Raw genomic sequence first — 11,826 nt, 5'->3', positions numbered from 1 at the left:
TCCCACCCATCCTTCCACTGCCCCTACTGGCTTCTGAACCTTTCTTACATGTAATTAAAATGTTGGCCTCTTCACTAGGCAAACTCTCCGTGGACCTGCTCCATCCTGAGTCTGATCTTAACTCCTCCTCTTCCCCAGCTGCTCCCTCTTCACCCCTCCAGGCTCAGGGACCCTCTGCCTCGCCTCCCTGACCGGCAGTCACGCATTCCCCCCTGCTCCCTCCCGCTCCACTGCAGCCAGGATTCTTCTGCCTCCTGCCCCACACTGCTCAGTCCTCTCTAACCTGGGGTCGTGTGCCCGCCTGCCCGCCCGCAGCTGGCTCCGGCTGCCCTCTGAGCCGCGCGAGGGGAGGGGATGCGGAACGAGAAATCAAACCTTGCTTTCCAAGGCTTTGTTCTGAGCTTGAGAGGAGGGTTCGGGCGGCGAGTTCTACCTCCAGCAGTGGGCCACGGTGCCCGATTTCAGTGTCATCCCTGGAAAAAGGGAAGGCATGCGTATTCTCAGATAATTTTTTAACCTGAAATGCTGAAAGCAAGCACAAGCACACTGCAGAAGGTAAGCAGGTGCCCAATTTCTGAGATCTAATGCTTACTGCATGGCTTTGCCCATTGTATCTTTTCTGATTTCTCTGAGCCCGACACACTATTTCTCTCTTTCCTGGCTGGATTCAGTGGCTCCATTTGACGCTGTGCAGCTAGCTTCTGAGAGTCAGAGCAAACATCAACAGGCGTTAACCAACCTAGTGCTAAAAAACAGGTTTTATGCATCAGATATCGATCTTCCCGTGGCTTTTTATGACATGAGTTCTTGCCTTGTACTTGTAGATGTCAGCCATAGAAACAATGACAGAGAAACTGGAGAGTTTTGCAGCCATGAAGGCAGACACTGGCACTTCCCTGCAGCCCCTTCCACATCACCCGTTCAACTTCCGATCTCCGCCACCCACGCTATCCGATCCCATCCTGCGCAAGGGCAAGGAGCGTTACACCTGCAGGTAAGGGCCCGGGCACCCCGCGGAAGCGAGGCGGTACCCCCAGCTTGCTGAGGCAGCCCTGGGGGGATGCCACCCTGGCTCAGTGCCACCCTGGCTGGGAAGCTGCATCAGACCAGCGTGCCACAGAGCAACTTCACATGGGCATCTTTACTGTCTCGGCAGGGGTGGGAGGAAAAACAAGAAGCAGCAGAATTAGAACAGAGCATACTGATGACTAATTCACTCTGAAATAGCTTGTTTTGTCTGGTAGAAAATCAGCATCTTCTATTTTCTTTGTAATTTTTAATAACCTTGAGAGTGGATCTGGAGATTCTCAAGCAAATGGAATTCTCCAAGCCAAGTCTCTTGTGTGTGGTAGCAAATGCCACAGTTTCCAATGCGAGTGCAATGTCAGCTATGCAAAATAATGGAATTTAAAAAATGGCGTACAGTAAACAACTTTTTCAAACACAATTGTATCCACAGAAATACTTACGTACCCATTGCAGTTCTAAAAGCTCCTATCAGAGCAGATCACGGGGGAATAAAAACCTGTATCTGCTTACGCAGTTTCACCTGCAACTACTAAAGGTTCTCGTGGTGCTCCCACGCCATTTTTCTTGGGTGCAGTAAGTGGGTACAAGTTTTATTTGATGTATCTCTTATGTTCAACCTTGCCACAAAAGCTATGGGCTCAAATTTCAGCTGAGTATTTAGAAATTTGAGATTTCTACCTACAATAGGGACTAAACTTATTTGTAGATACACACTCACAAGTTAACACTCGAGTTTTCACTGCTGATGAACACTCCGTTAGCCGTTCATCTTCAGGACATCTGAAGGTGCTGAACGTCTCTGAAATTAAGGAAGTCTACTCGTATGTTCCTTCTAGCTCAGTAAGCATCAGGTTTCAGTCACAGAATGTAACCTGCATCCCTAATATTTTACTTCCCAATTAGTATTTCTATTTATACCTCCCTCTCTTTTGAGTTTACTGTGAATCAGGTTTATTGTGGAACACAGTTCCTCCTGTTACATTTCCTATTGCTGCATTTCCTTATTCTAAGCAGACTGTCAGACTCACAGCAGTATACCCCGATAACAGTAACGCAGTGCTGCAGCATTTATCCAGAAGAAAATTCTGTGAATTCCGAGAAGGGTGATGAGGTAGATTCTGTATGACGAGCGACTAAACAGAGCTATACAGGAGATCTATAAAAACCTCAAGCGGCGGACAGTGTGGATAGGCCGTGATTAAACACTCTTTATCCTAATGCAGGGCCAAGGTAGTATCGAATGCAGTTAGTGACAGGGTCAAACAAGCAGGAGGTTCCTTCCCACAACATCCAGTTCAGCAGAGGAACTCATTGCCGTAGGAGGCTGTGGGTGTCCAAGGCTTACGTGCATTCAAAAATCTTTTAGAAAAATAGATGGAAGAAACTCAGCAAAAAGGTATCGAACGCAGCTATTCAACCCTGGGCTCGGGAGGATCTTTGGGGGAATATACTGGGGACGGGCCGCTACACCCTCGCTGTGTTCCTACATACCTGCCCAGGCCGCTACCAAGTCAGCCAGCATTTGGGTCTGAACTGGCTGTTCTGGTAGGGTTTTCTCTTTTTCCTGCCCTTCCCAATGATGCAGCAAAATCGACCGTCATTCTGGGGGAAGTGGGTTACACCAGCCTCTCGCCACTGTGAATGCTGTTACTCTGGGGCAGGCGTCCCTCTGTTGGCCTTTGCCTCCACGTCTCCCTCCCTCGGTGCCTAGGTGCTTAGAGCTATTAGTGCATGAAGGGGTTTTCTGATTTTGGGAACGGTATCAAAACGAGCGAGGTCGATGGCGGCTGGCGATGCAGAGTTTGCGAATGATCCACGGTGGCAGGACTTTGATGCACTGATGGTTACTTTGGCTTTCGCTGTCTAGGTACTGTGGTAAGATCTTCCCACGCTCAGCAAACCTGACAAGGCATCTGCGGACACACACTGGAGAACAGCCCTACAGGTGATGTTGTCCCCTGGATAAAACCCCTTTCCCAACACACTCCTCATTCACCACTGTGTTATTTCTTCTCCTTTCTGTAAAGCTGTGCCAACATAACACCGCGGTCCTGTAGCATTACATGTAATGATTCATAGGATTGTATATTATGTGTACCAGCCAAAAATAATCAGCCTTGGCAGCTTGAAGATAGACACTTAACTTATATTTAGACGTATGCTGGCAAATGAGCGGTCTGATTTGCAGCGTTGTTTAACACTCACGTTAACCATTCATCTCAAGGACAGCTGAAGGTGCTGAACGTCTCTGAAAATCGGGCTGTTGTGAAGGGCTTGCTAGTGAGTTAACTGCTGGGTCTGGCTAGGTTTTGTTTTTCTTTTCCCTAATGCACATCAGAGGTGCCCGGGGTAGCGGATCAAAAAAAAAGAAAAAAAAAGAAAAGAAAAGCCCTGTAGTATTTGCTTTAAAGTCTGAGTTAGGGAGCGTCCTACCCTACGCTGCACAGTTAACGTAGAGCGAAGGGAGCGGGGTAAATCCGCAGACTGTCTCCCGTGGCCGGTTGGGTGGCTGAGGGAGGGCAGCACTGCTGCTTTCTGCGGGTCGTGGCCGCGGCGGTGCGAGGGTCGCGCTCAGCTTGCGTTGCGTCCGTGCAGAAGGGCACGTGGCCAAGCTGCCCGGCTCTTCCCGCCGGCAGCGCCCTGCGTGCAGGCATCGCACCGCAGCCGGGGCTCCCAGCGGTGCTGCTTCTCGTAAAGGGACGCCTGTTTAAGCGAGCGTTTTAAATTTGAATACAACTCACAAGAAAATATGTGTAAGTATGCGTGCGTGTCTCTAGATCTAGTTCTCGATATTTTCCCGATACTTTCTCCTCGTGTTTTGCAGTCGCTTTCAAAAAATTTTGGCAAAAAAAACACGCTTAGGTTGATTTCCTGTTAGAGTCGGTACGTGTGCGAGCAAAACTGAATGATAACGTGAGTGTTTTGCGCATTGTCAAAAAATAGCAACAGCTCGAACAGTTTCATTTTTGGTAGCTAATATTTTGGTATTTCCATACACAGTCATAAGTTCACAACAAAGCTAGCGTAGTAGTTATTATATAAAGAGAAACACAAACACATTTATGAGCAGCAAAAGGCCATGTGGTCAAATGCATCAAATTTTTATGCTCAGTTTAACTTAAGAAGCTACCCTCTCCCACATGGCAATCCCTGGTACATACGGAGTCAGATTTTTTTTCCATAAAGAGTCGTACGGAATTTTGAGTGTAGACATTAGGTAAATTAAAAATAAAAAAAACCCCTCTCCAAAGCAGACATATATTTTGGAACCATTCCCCGTTCTGATTTTTTCGGTTGCGTTATTTGATACGCCTTGAATGAATACTGTGTATTCACTATACACCCCTGTCTGACTAAAATGCTTGCTCCCGATTATTCAGAGGTTGTTAGTTCAGTTTTCTTCCAAAAAAGGAGACTTGCAACTTAACAAAGGTTAGGAAAATAAAGATTTATTTGATCTGGTCTTCTCCCAGAAAATGGCCTGTGTGTTTTTTTTGTAACAGAGGTTTGACTTCTGGACAATGTTGCATTATAACAGCACTCCTGAGAGTTAGTGCTACGTTTACAGAAGAGCTTAATTATCATTGATTTTCTTTTGCTCTCAGAGAACTGAGATTTCCAACTTTTGCAGCAAGAGTTGCTTTGAAAGCTTGTTATTTCAGTGCCGACTTTATGCAGGTAAAAGGAGGTTGCTGGCTTTTCGGTGTTTGACCGACGTCTTTCATGTGACACTTCTGATCGTTTAAATGTTCTGTTGACTCTGTCGGTGTTAGATATTCATCCAAATATGAATCGAAATATTCTTAAAGCTAACACAAACTGACCAGATGTCCGAGTGTAGATCAAGAAACAGGCAGGCCAGAAAATAAGATGCTTTGGGTTTGGTTCCTGATTGTCATTGGTAAGTGATGTGGTTTTTACCAAGTCACTTAAACCTCCTAGGTGTCTAATGATGTATGCAGTAGGAGTTAATAGCACATGAGCAATAAGGAGGCAAATTAATTCTTTCTGTAAAGGGAAAGTGCTGCATGTTTTTGAAGAGTAAGAAATACCTGGTAATGCACTTCACTTCCTAAAAATCAACTGATTTGAAAAGACTCAAAGACAATACGCACGGCAGTGAAATTCGATGTGCTTCTTTCCACTCTCCTTTTCCACACCAAATCTAAAATTGAGTAGTATGTATTTCAAAACCCAGTGGTAAAATGGACTATCAAACTTAATTGTTTCTTTCAAAGAAATGCAAAATAAGTTGGGGATGTCAGACTTACCTGGAAACTCAGGTGATAAAAAATAGGACTTTGTTGTCGTTCTGAGCTTACCAAGCAAAACCCAGAAGAGGCAGATTTTTGTGAAGCTCCTTATACTTGGAGCACGTGAGCATAAGGGTGTATTGCAGTTGTGGGTTTGCTTCTTAGTTTTGTTTTCCTTCTCAGGAATTACAGATTCACATAAACTACTTAAAACCTGGACTGGGAACAACTACAAGCTATTTGATTCAGCAAGACTCTGTTTTTTTCTTTCAAACGTCCATTCCCTCCAGGATGCCATTAATTGATTCTTGAATTACACCCAGTCCCGAAGCACTGCCTGTAAGGCTGTGGTTCCTCCCATAAAGATGTGCTTCCTGACGTCTGTTTTGAATTTGTTTTTCTTTAATTTCCTTTTAGGCCCCCGTGTCCCGTTATCTGCATTAAGCTGAAACTAACAACTAAAGCTGACGTCTACCAAGTCATTTAAGACCATGTAGTTCAATAAAACCCTCTTCTTTCTCATTTTCTTTTTTTCTAAATGTATCCTAATTTCATTCCTGGTATGAATGCACTTGAGGTTAAGGAGCTACTCAGAGGAAGAGAAAGCCGTCCGCATGGTTTAGGCTTTGTTGCTGCAATTCTGTCCTCACAGCTCACATTGATCATTGAATAAGCATAAAATTTTGCCAGTGCTGTTGAAAGCATGCTATCAAATGCCTTACTGTTGCATTTCAAGTGTTACCAAACTGTCGTAGCCATATAGGGATTAGCTGAGTTCTTAGTTACTGGGGTTTGCTGTCTGTTTTTCCCCTTCCAGTCGTATTGTACCGGGTATCTGAGTTCCCTCAGGCTCTGAGGGTTGCCTCCGCTCCTCAGGGCTCCTGAGTTCCAGCTTTGGCTCGTTCTTAGCCATCATTCACTCCCGCTTTATGTTTTTTTAGCCCATTGGTGTGTTACTTTAAACTGATAAGGAAGAAACTTTACTAGCATTTTGTCCGTGTGTTTACAAAGCAAATACCGCTTCTTTTGAATTTTATTCTTCTCCTGCCTCTGTGTTCACCTCTTCCCTGCATTGAAGCTGGTTCCTCTGTCTGGGTCATTTATTTAGATTAAAACCAGCAGAGATCCAAGCACCGACCCCTCTGGGACCACAAATAACACAGTACGTCTCCCTCATCCCTTTGCTTTCAGACATTAGCTATTGCTCCTTTCGAATGCCCCTCTGTTTCCTATTTTTTTAACAAGCTCTTTATCCTTCCTCCGTACCCTAACCTGGATCCACATAGCTCATAGTTAGAGCAAGGGCCCGTCAAAGGAAACTTTTCAAAGACTTCCTGAACACCTAAATAAATTGACATACTCCTGTATGTCAGGTCGCTCTTGCCTTACGCGTACAAGCGCTCCCTTTGAAGTCACTGGAGCTGCTCGTGTGAGGAATGTGGGCGAGAGCCGGCGTGGGTACCGGGGCAGCCGTACGCGCCCGGCGCTCAGGAGCCCCGACGCCCCGCTGTGCCGGGCACCCGGCGAACGCGGATGAAGGAGAGCTTGGCTTCGAAGGGCGTGGAGCTGGTGGGGACGGGCAGGGAGTGAAAACCTTGGGCATCAGCAGAGGTGAGGAGGGGGCTGCTGGTGCAGCACCAGTAGAACTAAGCTGGGCAACACTGCTTATGCAAGTCCTGTGCAATACCAGGGACACTGGGGTATTGGCTATTTTGGACATTTCGGTTTTCTGCAGCGCTGAACAGTAGAGGCTGCCGAAGCCTGGCAGCTCCTGAGGGCAGGTTTGTTGGTTGCGAGCAGATAGGAGGAGAATAACAGCTGGAAATCTGTGTGTGTTTAACTCCCCATATAGACTGTGCTTGTTCTCGCTGATGTTCAAGAAATGTGTTGTTCTCTTCAGTTGTTCAGTTCGTGTTTTTTGAAAAAATGAAAAACTTTTGAAGTCTGAGAAGACTGTGGTTTAAAAAGAGATTTTGCTCTCTTCCTACGTTAATCACAATAAAGGTTCATTATCTGAGATAGCTTTGTTCTTTTTGATGACTTAACAGTAGGAAATTTGGAGGTGGACACGGAATCCATAAACATTCGGTGAGAGTGTTTCATAAATGTATCTTTGCTATTTCCAAAAATAATATCAGCTTATTTTTAGAGACCAAACAGAAATCGCAGCCCTAGCACATGTGGAAATTGTGTGTGCATTTCACAGCCTAGGTTTTTTTACACTCGCACCTCCTTCCCGCATTTGTACCTGTCTGTCTGTAGGAACCAGTGCTATGTGTCCTTAGCGTCAAGGCAAATCCAGTTTCGCACTTGAACGGCGGGGCACAAGGAGTTCTGTGTGCCCTCGTCACATAGCGAGCCGACGGCATTGCTGCACCGTGCACGGAGCCCCACCGCCCTCGGGCCTTAGCAAGTGGTGGCTCAGCTCCGTGGGACAAACTTTGCTCTCAGTTAGAGGAGCACGGAGCAGTTCTGCTAAAGCAAGCGGTTTTGTTCTGGAATCACGAGGGCTTAAGAACAGTTTTTATTTTGTCCCGTAAGCGTCCGGGATTTGCAGAGGTCTGCAGCGGAGAAAGGATTCTGCTCCTCGTGGGGTTTGGAAGTAGAGCCATGAGGAAAGCAGCTTTGTTGAGGTACAAATGACGTTTTTAAAGGGAGATCTAATGAGGGATTCAGGCGGATTCAAAGTGGAATTAGGTTTTCTGTAGCTTTAGTGCTGAAGCTCTTCACTGCGGCTCAAAGCTGCCCTCTTCAGTCCGTCGGCTGCCGTCTTGTCCTGCGCTGGGAGAGAAGTAGAGGGCTGAGTCCACAAAGCACCACGGTTTAGCAAAGCCTTGTTTTTATTTGGAGGGAATCTGAATCCAGAAGGGGGGTGGCAGCTTTGAACAAGCTTCCAACACATCTACCATGGGTTCTGCAGAGGTTTGTTTCAAAGAGGGAACATTTCTTCACTCAGCAGTTTCCCTAAACATTCTGGCTTGGCTCCTTACGTTCCACATTTTTTCATCATAAACCAGATATTCACTACATAGGAGTAAATCTTATCCTGTTTGGAAGCTACGGTGTATTTCTTGGGAGCTATTGTACTATAATAATAACCATAATTACCTTTAAAGGCATGCTGTGCTGCCTGCATCTTGAGGAATTTCACAAATAAATCTGGAGTTTTCTGTATGTCCAGATAACTGTGTCATGTAGGGATTTGCTAGCTAATAACTATTTCATACATTTAACCTGCCTTCTTTCTTCTCCTTCTGTCTTCTTTTTCCTCCCTCCACAGCCACTTTTCACCTACTTCCCCTCCAAAATGAGAAGGGTGGAAGAAATAGATTCACCTTTCTTACTTTTTTTCATTCATGTGTGGAAAAGTAATTATTTTGTTTAAAATTCTTATTTGTTTGGACAACTCACTTCTTAATTAATCCTAATCTTTTCTTTGTGCTCCTTGAGTAACAGTAATATCAGATTTGTCTGGAATGATTAATGCCTTGTGCTTCCCAGGTCCTCAGCTGAGTAAAGATTTATAGACCAACATTTTCTGGTTTTCTGATAGTCAGATTTTTCTTTTTCTTTTTTTTATCCCTCCCCTCACGTTGCACTCTTTGGCATTTGCTTCTATTTTTCAGGTGTAAATACTGTGACAGGTCATTCAGCATTTCCTCCAACCTCCAGCGGCACGTTCGAAACATCCATAACAAGGAGAAGCCATTCAAATGTCATCTGTGTAACCGATGCTTTGGGCAGCAGACCAACTTGGACCGACATCTTAAGAAACACGAACACGAGAACGTTCCAGGTGGGAAAGGGCACGGCTGTGTGGTTCTGTGGGGCACTGGAGGGAGAAGACACCACGGCCTGCTCTCTCTGGTCCTTGGGAAGCCTCTGTGGAGAGCACTGGTTCTCAAGGCTGAATACCATTAGGTAGCAGAAAACAAACGCCAGCTCCTCACGCAGCCAAAGAAGTGTTTATCGGCCGTGCGTGACCGTAACACACTCACTCACGCGCGGTGCTCGGCTCCGCCAAGCTCTTGTCAGGCATCACTTATACGTGCCCTTTTCCAATCCATGAAATAGCAGTCGTGGTACTCTGTCCAGGGAGCGTACCCTCACCCCGTGAGGTCTCCTGGTACAACGCTGATGTGGCCACGTCCAGCTCCGCCGAGGGTTTTCAACCTGAAATGCATTTGTAGGGGTGTGTGAAGTTCAAGAAGATAAACAGGCTTTGCCTTAAGATAAAAACTGAAGGAAGAAATTCCTGTGCTGAAGCCAACTGAGCGATTTCTCGGCTATAGGCAAACAGCTCTGCAACAGATAGTGGTTCTTAAATTGTATATACTGTCCATAAATGCTAAATGTCACCTGTATTTCTCTCTGTAGTTCAAGTCTGGAAAACACGAGCTTCCTTTGGCAACTTTGGTCTATGAGATTTCTCTTGAATGTTAAACCATTAATATATAGTGAGAGGATTGTTGCGTAACGTTCCTCCGTTATTTTTCCTCTTAATAATAGCTTTGACGGTATCTGATTGTTTCTCCTGTTCTCTGCTCTTGTTTCCCTCGCTCAGTGAGCCAGCACTCCGGAGTCATTACAAACCACCTTGGGACCAGTGCCTCTTCCCCAAACTCGGAATCAGACAACCATGCACTTTTAGATGAAAAAGAGGATTCGTATTTCTCTGAAATCAGAAATTTTATTGCAAATAGTGAGATGAATCAAGCATCGACTTTAGCAGATAAAAGGTAGACAAGCAAATGAAGTTATCTGGTGACATGTGTTGTTAACGTGGTTAAAAGGCCAGTCAGCCTCTGTCTGCTGTACTTGATTTAAAACTCTCGAAAAAGAGAAGTGTGACAGTTTAGAAGCAAAACGCATTCAGCTTCGGGCTCTAAGCCCAGGGTTAAGTCTTTTCTGAAAACGACTTGGGTGAGGAGGGCTGACACCAGAGCCGCTAACGGCCGGTGGGAGCAACCAGTGGGGCGCTGGTTTGAAGAGAAGTCGCGCTACGGGGAGGCAGGCTGACTGCCGCCGCTGGCTCCAGCGCAGTCCTCGGGAGGAAGGGCAGTTTCTTCTCTAGATAAAATCGTGATTATTGAACCGTTACCTTCTGCCCCGAAACCACGTGGCCTGTCCCGTCACTGGCCAGAGAGTACTGATTAAGGGAACCGGAGGCACCTGCTTTTCTAGTCCGTTTTCAAATCTGTCCGTGTCACGAGCCTATTTGGACTGTGATATTTCACCTGCCACTACCCTGTTTTTACAAATAGCTATTTAATGCCAAAACTAAGGTTTAAGTCCAAAATGTAAGTGCGAGAAACCCACGTGATGATGTGACCCACGTGAAGAACAAGCAAGAAGCGTGGAGCGTGCGGACGTAAAATTTCTGAAGATGTTAATCTTATTTTATGTCACTTGGCGGCATCCTGTTGGGTTCTAGGCCCAAAGCACCGGTGATCCCACGCTCGTTCTCCTGACGTAAAGTAGAACTGTTAGATTTTGGGGCCCGCTGGGTCCGTGCGGGCACGAATAGCAAAAGTAACACGGGAGAGGGTTTAGCTTGGCTGTTAGATTACACTGTGAGGAAGCTTCCTCCTCGTGGCTCGAAGGGAGATTGTTAGAACCGGGTAGCACAGGGAGGGAGGAAAGCCGCTTGTCCCACAGATGTTATATTTTAAGAGCTGGAAAAACCATCATTTAAACCCAGACTAGACAAAATTCTAGTCTGAAAAGCATTGGGGTTGGTATATACTTGACGTGCTTGTTAGCCCTTCAGACACTGTGAAGGCTGATTTTTAAATGCCTGAAACATGTCAGTTTTCATTTTCTTTGCAGTTTAAATAATACATATGTGTACATAAATATGTCTCTGTATTCATGCATATGTATAAAATTATCGAAGTCTTGCATTACAGTGAAAATGCATGACTTACACATTTGGCATCTTTTCTTTTTTTCTTTTCCTTCTTCTTTCCCCCCTTGACCAAATATTTCAGGCCAGAAATCCAGGATATTGATGGCAATTCCCAGTGTCACGGATTAGCAAATGAGAAAACAGAAGATGTGGATGATGAAGATGAAGAACTGGAAGAGGAAGATGATGACAGCCTGACAGGCAAGTCACAGGATGAAACGGTATCGCCCACCGCAGAGCCCCGAGGAGCATTTGAGGATGAAGAGGATGAAGAGCCCACGTCTCTGAGCATGAGCTTTGACCACACCCGAAGGTGAGGCGGGCCATTCCCTGTGAGAAGTGAGGCGGGGCTCAGGCGTCTGACCCCGTGTCGGTGGTAGCTTGTGAGTGCTATTGTTTTATTTTTCGAGCCATGTGTCATACCTCCAGTCTGATTTAAGCATTCACCTGAGAGATTCCATTTTCACCACAGTGGGGGACATGAAACAAGTGGACTGCAAGGAGAATCTGAGATAAGGTGTATGTCCGAGACTCGAGACGTTCGTATGGGAGAACACTTAGTCCAGCACAGAAAGCAGCGTTTTCAGGGTACCACGGTTCAGCAGATAATGCCTTTCTCTCTAAATCACTGGTCAG

The 11,826-nt window shown here is 45.8% G+C and overlaps 1 protein-coding gene across 3 annotated transcripts in view; it reads left to right on the top strand.

The window, feature by feature from the left end:
• Positions 1-11,826, top strand: part of PRDM16 (PR/SET domain 16) — a 344,075-nt gene that overhangs the window by 326,193 nt on the left and 6,056 nt on the right. For all 3 annotated transcript variants that reach the window (XM_064470162.1, XM_064470161.1, XM_064470163.1), the window contains exons 11-15: positions 825-994; positions 2,897-2,974; positions 8,909-9,078; positions 9,847-10,021; positions 11,273-11,503. In XM_064470162.1, the coding sequence (XP_064326232.1) occupies positions 825-994; positions 2,897-2,974; positions 8,909-9,078; positions 9,847-10,021; positions 11,273-11,503 (824 nt within the window). The remainder of the gene's footprint in view (positions 1-824; positions 995-2,896; positions 2,975-8,908; positions 9,079-9,846; positions 10,022-11,272; positions 11,504-11,826) is intronic.

This window comes from Phalacrocorax carbo, chromosome 20 (genome assembly GCF_963921805.1).
Source record: "Phalacrocorax carbo chromosome 20, bPhaCar2.1, whole genome shotgun sequence".
Lineage (NCBI taxonomy): Eukaryota > Metazoa > Chordata > Aves > Suliformes > Phalacrocoracidae > Phalacrocorax > Phalacrocorax carbo.
This window is presented reverse-complemented; position numbering and strand designations above follow the sequence as displayed.